The sequence below is a fragment of the Oculina patagonica genome, chromosome 2 (assembly GCF_052425735.1).
Source record: "Oculina patagonica isolate OP01 chromosome 2, crgOcupat, whole genome shotgun sequence".
NCBI lineage: Eukaryota > Metazoa > Cnidaria > Anthozoa > Scleractinia > Oculinidae > Oculina > Oculina patagonica.
This window is the reverse complement of record NC_135759.1, coordinates 40,508,747-40,521,123: the sequence shown is the minus strand read 5'-3', so window position 1 is coordinate 40,521,123 and position 12,377 is coordinate 40,508,747. Positions and strand designations below refer to the sequence as shown.

At 40.9% G+C, this 12,377-nt stretch overlaps 1 protein-coding gene across 2 annotated transcripts; it reads right to left on the bottom strand.

Moving 5' to 3' along the window:
- Nucleotides 1-5,569: 5,569 nt before the first annotated feature.
- On the bottom strand, nt 5,570-7,868 carry LOC144641563 (uncharacterized). 2 transcript variants are annotated; one of them, XR_013568576.1, is made up of 3 exons: nt 7,093-7,868; nt 6,365-6,952; nt 5,570-6,157 (listed from the first exon to the last, which is right to left on the bottom strand). XR_013568576.1 is itself a non-coding variant. In XM_078500600.1 (2 exons), the coding sequence occupies exons 1-2, from the start codon at nt 7,562-7,564 to the stop codon at nt 6,519-6,521; spliced, it is 906 nt and encodes a 301-aa protein (XP_078356726.1). In that variant the 5' UTR covers nt 7,565-7,868; the 3' UTR covers nt 5,570-6,518. The 2 variants fall into 2 exon arrangements, 1 of the variants encoding a protein (XP_078356726.1); XM_078500600.1 differs by having other exon boundaries at nt 5,570-6,952.
- Nucleotides 7,869-12,377: the final 4,509 nt, after the last annotated feature.

Here is a 12,377-nt window from a genome sequence, read left to right as displayed (position 1 = left end):
CATGTTACCTCATTGTTACTCATTTTCGAGGGACTTAATTTTGGCGATGTTTTTTCAAAAAATCGCGAAATTAAAGACCCGTGGAAACTTATTTCAAACATTTTCTTTTGAATATTTTTGCCCAAATCGCAAAAATTAAGTCCTGCAAAATGTGCCCGTTCCATTTTCGCGAAAATAAGTTCCCGCGAAAATAAGTAACAGTAAGGTATATGCCGCAAAAAAGAAGAAAAATACAGAAATACAAAAACTGAAAAATGCTTTACAAACTTCAAAGAAAATACAATCCCATGGCTGGGACTGCGACCTGCTTCAGCTAATCTTTATTCCATTAACAAAATTATTGAAAATTTAGTTTAACCGTTGTCTTATTATCAAATCACGCGGGCAAGATAGGGCGTTTTCACGGCTGTTTTGTTAGAGTGATTTTTAATTGAATGTCGAAAGTAGTCCGCAGTTGCCTTCGCTTTGCCGCGCTCTGTGACTTATTAAAAAACCTCGTACAGTGAAACCCCGATGTAACAAAGTGCTAAAGGACTGGGAACGTTGTTTGTTATAATGAGGGTTCGTTACACCGAGTTTCTGTTCCAATACAATTTGCTGTTAGTAACTTTGGGGCTACACTGTACCGCCTGCTCAACCAATCAGAGACATCAGACGTGAGACCAAAACAAATCTCGACTTTGTGCCACTTGCTTTCCTGTGCTTGGCCCCGGTAACGTGTACAGTGCTTTTAGTTCTCATTAGTTCATTGTGTTATTTCTTTTTATTTTTGTAAATGGTTATTGTAATTGTTTTCGTTTGGTTTGACGACACTCAGTAGAAAACCACTCTTAACTATTGATATTCTTAAACAATAGGAGATCTTTGCATAAAAAATAGAGCTCATTTCCCCAAGACAAGGAAATGTCCATGTTTCTGACGTAACTTGGCCGCCTTGATGTGAAATCGCTCTAACTGACCTGTTTCGGCCGGAACTTGTGTCCATCCAGTAATAACTTATTACAGTCGAAGCTCTCGTAAGCGGACACCCTCGGGACGCGAACAAAGTGTCCGTAACTGGAGCTGGCCGCTTACGAGAATGGTTCTCGTAAGCGGCCGCTAGAGGTGTAGGGGATAGATGGCTGCTTACGTGAGCTTGCCCAGCTAACAATAACGTGGATTCAGTACGACAAAACAAACACTGAATAATGGTACTGTAATTACTGTAAAAATCATTGTGACGAACGGCGATGTGAAGTCGATTGATGAAAAAAGATACAGAGGCTGTTAATAGGATTTTCTTTGGGGTATCCGCTTACGGGAGCTTAAAAACAAAGAAAACGTCTAAGTCGTAATCTCTGAAAGTGTCCGGGTCCGCTTACGAGAATGTAAAAATACAGAGTTTGTATGGAACTAAAACGGGGTTTCAAACAAGGCGGCCGTAAGTAGAGTGTCCGTTAAGAGAGCTTCGACTGTACAAGACCTTCTTTAGGGGGCGTTGCTGAACAAAATGGTGTATTCTATCATATTAACGATGTTTTCTTCGAAGGTTTGCGAAAAACGACATTTTTGGAGACTGGAATGTAATAAACAAATTGAATGCGTATATTTGTGAGTATGTCAATTTTGTACCATTAGTATAGAAGCCCTTTGTATTGTATATTCCAGTCTAAAGAAAACATGAGCTTGATTAGATTTCCTATTTTGATGTCGCGTGAAAAGGTAGCAGTTAAAGATGTAATACCTTATGGAAGCTGTAAATAAAGCTATTTAGAAGCAACAAATATAGCTGTATTGTTCAGTGCGGGAAGTATAGGGGAGTTGTCAGAGTTTAACTTGCTGTGAAAAACGGATAAATTAAGTGGATCTTTTGTATTTTGTAGCGCCAAAAATTACTCTCTAATAAAAACGCATGCATATCACGAATGGAGCCGTTACTTGTTATTTTTGTATTTTTGAATGTTGGAATGATATATCTTAGTTTATCTTTCCGTTATTTAACATAAATTGCGTATTTTAGGATACAACGAAAATGACTTCTGGCTGAGAAATCATTTTTACTTGCTGAAGTGCAGTTATTTCCGTATTCTGCTCTGCACTACGATTATTTTATTAGTAGAGTTATACATAAAAACACAATGTCACCCGATATTTGCTTTCAGGCTGGTAAGTGCAGGAAATTCTCCTTTAAACTATGAAATAAAACTTAATTAAATGAATGACACCATGTTGCAAAAAGATTTTTACAAAATTTCAAATATTGCGAGTTTTAAATCTGCGGATGAGTAGACAGAACTCGTAAAACACCGTGATCGATATATCGCGATTTTAATGGCTTCCTCTGTCATTTGACGAGTACTGTTCTACGAAATACAGTTACCGTATTTATTCGATTAAGCGCCCAAGGAAAGTTAATGAGCGCCCAGCCTCGAATAAGCGCTTACCCCCACCCCCACCCCTCTAATGAGGGCACAAGAGGAATTTTGATTATTATTGAAATTGAGATTGAAATTGACCAAGGACTACCAAATGACTACACCAATGAATGGTGAAAATTCAGCTTTGGTACATCTTCACGTTTAGTTGTTATACACTGTTTACTTGCAAAATAAACGTACTACTTGCTAAAAATGGTGAAAAAATTTTAAGCGCCCAGCCTCGGATAAGCGCCCACTCTCAAGGTCCAAAATTTAATAAGCGCCCAGGGCGTTAATCAAATAAATACGGTAAACCATTATTTATCTGGTTTGTGCTCTCCTAAATAATAAACGCTAAAATTATATGACAATGGCCAGTAAAGAATGATTACTAATGGAAATGACTTCGCAACGGAATTTTGCAATACCCGATACGAAATTTATCAAATACATAGGGGATATTACATGGTTGCGCGGAGATATGAAATTTATCTTCGAGTGTTGAAATCGATATCTCACGAGTGAGCGCAGCGATTTGAACACGAGAAGATAAACTTCATATCTCCAAGCAACCATGTTAATTACGATGTTTTTGACGATTTTCCGAAGATTTCCGAAGATTTGCACAATGTTGTCCGAAGGTCGTACAAATGTTTCCGAACATTTTCCGAACTTTTCCGAAAATTTCCGAAGATTGCCGAGAAAGATCCGAAGATCCCGCGCTTCACTATAGTTTGCATCTCTTCTCGGGATTCATCCCTTTACCCGCGGGACACTGGAAAGCTTCTGAGAACTCCTTCATATTTGATAGTGAGCCAATTACCCTGAAAGAAATAAAATGGCAATTAACTGTTGTGGTATACTCGTGGTAAACAGTTCCAGCGGCACGCTCCAGTATTATAACAGTAGAGTGTTTGAAAGTGAGACCCTCCACATTCCACATTTTTTGTGACGCATCATTGATTAAATTATATTAAAAGAGCTACTATTATTAGCGGTTACTAGCCTGTGAACAGGCTTTCCGGTCGGGGAAGGGGCGAAAGAAAGCGGGAAGCAAAAGGAAGAGGGGGGGGGGGGGGGGGAGAGATACGCAAATCCATAAAATAAACATGCGTGATACCTGTTTTTAAGTTCCGCACTGGGATGTGTTACGTAAAATAACTCGTGAACTCTTAAAAACCTACGCTCATAAACACTCGTAACACCAGTAACTTGAAGCTCTTAAACAAAAGTACATCAAACGGCAACTACTTGATTTTCTTGACATGCAAGCTAAACAATCCCAGACCGATATACCATTAAAAAAAACACAACACACTAACAGTAAAAATACCCACGATACACAGTTCAAACTTTATACAAAACCGACACAAGGCTCTTGCCAACTTAGCTCGACACACGAGCCAACCTTTAGACTAAAACTGACACGGCGTGTAACAAATTGTGTTAAACGCAGGAGCAAACATTGAGCAACGTAAAGCCTACACACGGCATCTGACAATTTCTGCACGACACACGAGCGAACGTTTTAGCTACAGCCAACACACGGCATCTGACAATTTCTGCTCGACACACGAGACAGCCGACACACAACATGTGCCAATTTCAGCTCGACATACGAGCGAACGTTTTAGCTGCAGCCGACATACGGCCTCTGCCAGTCTATGCTCGACACACGAGCAAACGTTTTAGCTATTACAGCCGACACACGGCGTCTGCCAATCTCTTCTCGACACACGAGCAAACGTTTTAGCTACTACAGCCGACACACGGCGTCTACCAATCTCTGCTCGACATACGAGCGAACGTTTTAGCTACTACAGCCGACACACGGCGTCTGCCAATCTTTGCTCGTCGTTTCGCAATGTGAAATGCCCCGGATGTAGCTGTCGGAATTTCGTCATTTTGTCCAATGACTGACGTTAGTAACCGTCAGGTACACAAAGCAAGAATTTCTCAAGCATTTTAACAAGACAATTACAACTGTTTTATTTACCCTTCAAGTTAAGAACATTTATCGACTGACAAAAAGTTTTCAACTGGTAAAAAGTCTCAACCGAGTTATAAACGACGTGGGTTTGTCAGGAGTACGCCAGATAAGAGCAGGAAAACTGTTTTAATTACTCTACCGATTTAAGAGTGTGCCCGTGAGAGAACAGGGCAGAACCATGCAACAGATGATACAGCTCATATCACCGATTTCGCCCAAACTTAGCATAAAAGTTGGGTATGGTGAGCTATTTACTGTGGCAAAACATCAACTCAAAATATTTTATTCCCTTCAAGTTATGGCACCTTTTGCAAAAATGGCCATTTTTCACTAATTTATGCATATTTAATTAGCTGACTTTGATTGATCAGTTCCACAAGAAAAAAAGACTTCTGAAAATAAAATTCACTGCACTATATTCTGTGGTTATTAGGCTTTAAGTACAATAATTCACTTTCACCGTCAAATTTGATTTCTTCTCCTCAAACGGTCTTTTGGAAGGTACACATTTCGTACTGTTGGAAATAGCCTTTAACTAGTGCCCAATATCTCCCATGAGCAACAACTTATATACATTATTCTTACATGGGTAATGAAGTCCATCATTAAACTTCACAAAAATGCAACAAAATGTCTGGGGACTTCAATATTCTATTAGTATTGAGGAACTAAACACACGTGACTTAACGATTTCTTGCTATTTCATCAAAATTCACCGAAACACAGAAGCCATTTATTTGCCTCAATTTGGCATAAAATCGGTACGAAATAGCTAATCAAGCATAAATCTATAGATAACAATCAAAATATTGGCGAAGAAAAGGCAGTTAGGACATTTTTCGGAGCGTTTTCAGAGCCATATAATTCGGCAATGTTGTGATATATAGCAAAATATGTAAAAACAGCAGCGAAAGATTTTCTTCACAAGCTCGCTCAATTCAACATTTAGGCACATCAAAGTAAAGAAACAAGAAAGTAATACTACATACATGCCACTTATCGACACACAGATGCTTTCTTTTGAAGAATTTGTTCTTCCTCGCTGCACTTCGATCCTTCGATCGATCTCAATTGACACAAACTGCGTAAAAGCACCAAATTTGGCACAGTTATTCCTTTTGACATACCAAACGAATCTAGAAGGGGTGCCACGTGATTAAGCTTTCCGGGGGGGGAGGACACCCATAACATTTGCATAATGCCCTAACGCTAACATGAAAGCGAGGCTGTAGTATTCAATGTGTTTATTACGCACCCATTATGACGAATTACTTTGTGAAACAGCTAAAACACATTAAGCAGACTCAGTGAAGAGTTTGTGACAATAAATGAGGCATTTCCCTTGATCACGTGACATTCCCATGAATCTTTGCGTGCTTACTCAAATTTTACTAAACACGTTTTTTACCGAGTCTGAAGCACATCGTTTTCGAAATTTTCCCTCAGAATTAGTAACGACATAGTTATTTATTGTTCTATTTCTAAAGACTTGAGTTCTGGCAGCCTCCAGAACAGCCACAGAGTTCAGTGCACGGAAGGTTAGCCTTGAAGCATTTGCAGCGACCACTTGAACAACCTGTCCTGCATCCACACTTCAGTAATTCAGAACAAGCTTTAGCGGCTTCTGGAAGTATGGTCCAGCGGGGTCTCCATCTGTCGTTATCCATTTTCCAACCAAAGTCTGTCGGGAAGGGACAACTTGTTGTTCATCAAGAGACGTCCAAATGCTCGCCTGGTAAATAGCTCTGTTGGAATGGTTTAAAAGGGAATCCTAACAAACAAAGAGATATCATTTTACATTAATCGACTAGAATACTTAAGTGTAATGATAACCAAAAATGCACAGTAAAGGAAATTTCTAAGTGGATCAACACCAGAAAGGGTCAGTTAAGGGCAATAATTTCTCCTAAATTCTTTCAGCATTGACTGAACAGGGGATAGAGCTAACGGTTGTGTAAGCTAAAAGATGGGTTTTTACCTCTGTCGGGGGGATGTTTTCCAGTGCCCTATTCTTTTTGGTAAAGAGTTCTCGTCGAGCCGAGTTTACATCAGTGGCGAGGCTGGTCCTGTCATTAAGTACCACCACAAAGCGTTGCAGGACTTTAAACAGAGGGGAGTCGATCTCCAGTGGATTAAAGGGATTGACATTCACATAAAGGAAAGCCTCTGTTACCTCTGGGTACGCAATTACAGGCCTCCCAAGCAGATTTCTTCCCTTTTCCCAGAAATGCAGACGTTGTGTCGCACCCCGTAAACGCGTGGGAAAATGGAAGCGCTCGGCATTTCTCTTCACCCAAATAATCGCAAATGCTGTTAACTGAAAGCAGCTGGAAAGTCTTTCCCATCCCAAAGGTGACCCAAAAGGTTGATCCAGGCCACGTTGAAGACAACATATGGAACTGTGCAATAAGAATTACGACAACGTCCGTGTCTACAGTGCGAACTAAGACACTTCTCCCTCCTTTAGCCAAAGCATCCTTAACGTGTACAAGAATCCGCGTGTCTGCTTCTTCATGATTGCAGCTCTGCATTTGTTGTCTGGGACAACTGGAGATGACATTTTCACCTAGAATGAACAAATAGACAATGATACACATAGTACGAAAAACCGTTCATCAGAACTTGAAATAGTTCATACATAAAAGGGGTGTTTGGACGGTGAATACATTGAAGGCCCACTTTAAGATAGTTCAGTTAGCGAGTTACCTGAAGTTATGTAGACAAACTTGTCATCTGGAAAGGAAGCTGTTTCAACTTGTTTGGTTAAGAAGTTGAACAATTCTTTCTTGTTGGAGGAATCTTCAAGAAACGCCTGCCAATTCTGAGGTAATTTAACATGCCCAGCCACCTTTCGCCTCACACCTTTCCCTCTCTTCTCACGAGTAGCATCTTTAAGACTTGCTGAGCGATATTCATCCCATACAACGTCAATTCTTTTGGTGCTCTTAAGTTGGTTTTCCAGGAAAGGCAAGAATGTGGAATCTGCATATTGTGAAAACGTCGAGACGGATGAAACCGGTAGCGCATGCACGATAGCTGCTCCATCAAAAACTTTCACGTCATAAGATGCCGGTGCAGGTGGTGATTCTCTGTTGACGCATGTAATCAAATCAGACTTTTTCCCGATATCGAAGGTTTCCAAACTCTGACAATGAAGGCGGATACGGCTGATTTTCATGCTTGAAGAACTCTTCAAGATCTCCGTCGCGCTGTTGGCTGGCAATGTACAGGCGACTAAATAGATAACGATCACTTGCTACCGCTGTCAACTTCAAGGACGCTTTTGAGATTTGCTTCGGCTGTTGACACTTGAACAGTGGCAAGGAATTCTTCGAAATCGTATCGTGAATAGACACAGTTCTCTCCTTAATGACTTCTTTCACGTACTTCTCGTACTGTCGTAATCCAATTTCCTGGACTGTGTGCACAGTAGCCACAACCGACGCATCTGCACAATTGCGCGTGTCAAGGGCAAGCAATTCAGGGCAGTCATCCTGGAAAGGGTTTCCCATTTCAGAGAGTGTATTGACAAGATTCTTTACATGACTTTGAAAGGCCTTCTGCGTAGAAAGTCCTTGTTCGTGGTGTTCGTTCTTTTCATCAACACCTGGATCACCTTTTAACTGACTTTCGAATTCTTCCAACAATCTAGCGGTATCCGGTCCGGCCACCATCCATCTTCTAAACGCTACTGGACTTTCTGTTAGACCCACGGCTCCACCTGACCCTTAAACACTTGCGTTATGTTGCTCGTGTGCCTGATCGATTGGGATGCTTGAAAACTTGTTCAAAGATTAGAAAGATTTAGAAATAACCCAGCATAAATTCTTGAGGTTGTCTTGAACGGCACCTGGCAAGCACTTCATGTCTCTTATGTGAATGGGTAGCCACCTTGCGTAATTGGTGTGATCTAGCGCAAAGAACCAGGGAGCAAGAGATTCCAAGGCTTCTACATACAGAGAGAAGTTGTTCTCACGATGTGCTTTCACGAATGCCAGTACCGTGAGTTCCATTTGCATGATCAGGAACCAGAACTTGTATGTTGGACTGTTCTTAATCATTCCATCGTGCCACTTTTGGAACTCCTCGTCGTCGTGTTGACCGTCGAGTTTTGCAAAGCCACTGCTGTTATCTGGTGTGCACGCCTGGTTTTTGTCAAGTGCGCTACCCTGAGAAAGGAATCCGATGTACCGGTGGATGCTATTCCTGCCTCAGCTAGTGCTGTAGTCCAACCAGATGCAGCCAAAAGATCTCCGCACAAGGACCAAAGAGCCATCTCAATGTGGAGGCCACCTAGCATCAAAACGTGTAAATTTTCTCCGTGTGTAGAAGGCCAGTTCCACTGTACAAATTTTGCGATGGCGAACAGAGGCTGGTCACAAACAGTGACAGGTATTTGACCAGGGTTTAGAAGCTCTGTTGCCTTTTTTATCACAAACATACCATGTTTCATCATCGCAACTGTGGCGGCTTTTTCGTCAAACGATGGCAACAAGCTACCCAAGCAAGGCAAAGGATTGGACACAACTGTAACAGATGCGTGATATGCAGCCCATGACAGATAAATGCCTTTGGTGAGCTCTTCATGGAGATGTTGTTCACAGTGCTTCAACCAACAAGTTTCCTGTGCAATGGCAGTGGACAGCTGATTGCTGCGTGGGGTTTCCACACTAGCCCGACCAGTAGGAGGCACGTTAACTTCTGATGTCTTTACAGAGACGGGAGGAACTGATGAATACTCGTCAGGAAGTGTGATATCTCTTGAAGTGGTCCTGCTGGCGCAAAGACTCACTCCCTGCACTTCTTGTTGGCTAACTTCTGAATCGTGCTTCGGGAACTGGAACAGACTTATTCCAGTCCCATGAAATGACCCTTGCGCTGTTGTTGATGAAGGGTTATGGTCTATATTGTCAATGGCCCCAACGGTGAACAAGCCTCTGTGTAGAGAGAGAGGACAAACTACTCCAACAGACTTGAAATGATCGCAAACGGATGTAGCTAAACTGTTCATAATTTCGTCAACCCTGTGGTAACTCACACTTAAACCGAGTTGGTATAGCTTAAATTCTTTTACAAGTCACATTAGATTCTAGCGAAAGCATTTTAACTTGAAAACAGTGTTTAATTTGAATTTAATTTCTGGTTATACTTACAGTTTACATAGCGAACCTCCGTGACGGCTGCAGTGACCTTCCCTGTCCCCTGACTACGCTTTGAAGGCGGGAAGTAAAGCGCATGTTGTATGGAAAAACCGCTGACTATTAATTAGCATTTATTATTTATTGAATCACAAAAGTGATGAAATGTAGAGATTTTTATTTTGTTACTAACTTACAAATGGATGTGAATTTCATACGATTGGTTTACTGAATATTTTTCGTTGAAACATCACAATAAGTGAAAAGTTGGGGAAAATCCTATCGAAAAAGGCTTAATGATGAGTAAAAACCTGACGTTTTTTACTATATCGGGCATTAAGTTTTCAATGCTGGGCAAAGATTTATCGATTTTGTTTCATTTTTGCTTTAACTTTACTTATACGAACGGTTTAAGCCATCCTGAAATTTTACAAAGCGAAATCTTTTGTTCCTTATGGTCATAACATGCCGAAATGGTCTTGTTTACAAAAACTCCCCTCCCCTTCCCCCCTGGGGGAAATTTTTGTGGCACCCCTTCTTAAATGATTTGTAATATCCTTAACTACATTTGTGCCAAGTTTGGCGCTTTTACGCCCTTTGTCACGATTTCCGTAAATTTTCAACCTAACTGACCGGACTACATGTACTGTTGCTTTGAGGCGCGATGAACTTAGCCAATACATCGTAGTTCATTCTTCGTGAAAGGTGTAAACAGGTTGTCAATAAAGTCATTCAAAGAGCTGTTTAAAGTTCACGGAAGGACACTTGTCTCAGCCAGTTTGCATGAAATAAATTTAACTGGAAAATAAACAGCGGCCATGTTGAATTTCTACCTTTGAGCCTGCCGTTTCAGTCAGCGGTACGGCTGTTCACTGGGCATCACGCGTCCATCACGCGTGACCACACGCGCGATCATTTGCTTTTCCTCCGCGAGTGTTCGTTGGATGCGTTTGTGATGAAAATGAGAATATTTTCAAATTGTCGTAGGGAAAATTTCCTCCGCTACAGCTTGACGTGTTTACCGCAATGTGATGCTGAACGAACTCTAGGGTGCTTACCATTTGTTGGAGAGAACCGGTTGGAATGACCACTGAAAAATGGAAAGGCTTCTTCCCAAAATTAGCAAACTAACCGAAATAGATGTCGCTTACCATTTGTAGCTCAGTTTCCTGTTATTTCTTTCCGTTGGTGGGAGACCTGAAGGATGGGAGACTAGAACTGGGAAACCTTACAAATGGAAAGAAAATTTCTGACGTTCCGTCAATCTCCGAAGAGATTTTCCAGAAAAAATACTGTTCCATTTGACTTTCACCAAAACAGAGTTCTTGATTTTTCTGTTCAACGGTCGGCATGCACGGCAACCAAATCAAAATAATTGTTTATGTTCCAAAATGACGCTAAATGGCGGTATAAAACTGCTCCGACGTCTCGGCAATACTGCCTTTTTCGGGGTGGCACCCTGAAGAAGGCAGTATTGCCGAAACGTCGGAGCAGTTTTATACCGCCATTTAGCGTCATTTTGGAACATAAACAATTATTTTTAGCATAAAAGACGCTACACAGTTAAATAAATCAAAATGTCAACGTCTCCCAGTTACTTTCCAGACATTTGTATTTTTTTATTGCTTGTTCAAATTCCCCTCCCCTGGCGGAAATAGTGATTAATACCGCGCATAACGATTACATTTTTTGACCAAATTCCCCTACCCCCGGGGCATAAATGGGAAAAAATGAATAACTCAGCAAAATTGGAGAATAACGTTTACACGGGATAAATCACTATACGGTGGATGGCGAGGTAGGTTTTGTAATCGTTTCTTGCGCAAGTGCTTTAGTTGGGGGAGCGTCTGTGCTGAACTGAACAAAGTATTCACGTACGAAATGCCTTTAGGGACGCAGTCTATATGGCGCAGCAAATATATACATATATCTATAAAGGTGTGAATGTAGAGAGAGAAAACAACAAAGAATAAAACGGGTTTCCCTCGCGTTGACCTCGAAGAAGACAGAAGACTACCTGTGCTGGTTGAAACATTATATTTTAGCTAATAAGTTTTGCCGTCTTGCGTAGTCCTAGTCTTGCAATAAATTTGTTTAGTTTTAATGCGGGGTTTAAGCTCTCTACAAAAGTCTGCATTCACGTCTTTGTAACTCACATAGCCACTTAAATTGAGTCGGTGATGAAGAAAATTATCATTTGAAGCCGCAATTCGTCACTTGCAATGTGGGCATTCAGGAGGAAAAATTTGTCCCCATATAAGCCCTTTTCTAAAACAAATTAATAAAACTGCAGTAATGACATTTATCGGTAAATGGACAGATGGAGAACTTTGTGGGATCCCGAAAAAGAGAGTGGGTACAAATTCAGTCTCCTAGCTGCCAAAGTGTAATATAATATAGACGATTTGAACAGAAGGAATAGATGTACACAGGCCATGCTGACAACCTGACCGCCATTTCTTCGAATGTCCTTATTCACCCCCTCCCCCACCTCCCAAAAAAGACAGAAACAACAACAACAAAAAAAAAAAAACAATAAACATACTAGTTTTAACCTGATATAAGATGGAAAAACTTGCTCTGATTATTTAATGGTTTCCGACATTTCAGAGCTCAATTTCAGAGCATCAAAACCGATTGCATCGCATACATTACACTGCATCCAGTGTATTTCTCTTCAACTATTTATCAAAAAAATTCAATGGAGAAGTTGAAAAAAATTCTCACTTTTACAAGAAACGCACACTACTTAGATCAAGCCCCTGTTGTTCAGAGGGTAGATAACACCATCCGCTACTTATTCCGACGAAAACAAACATTTGCGGAGGAAAAGCAAATGAACACGCGTGTGTA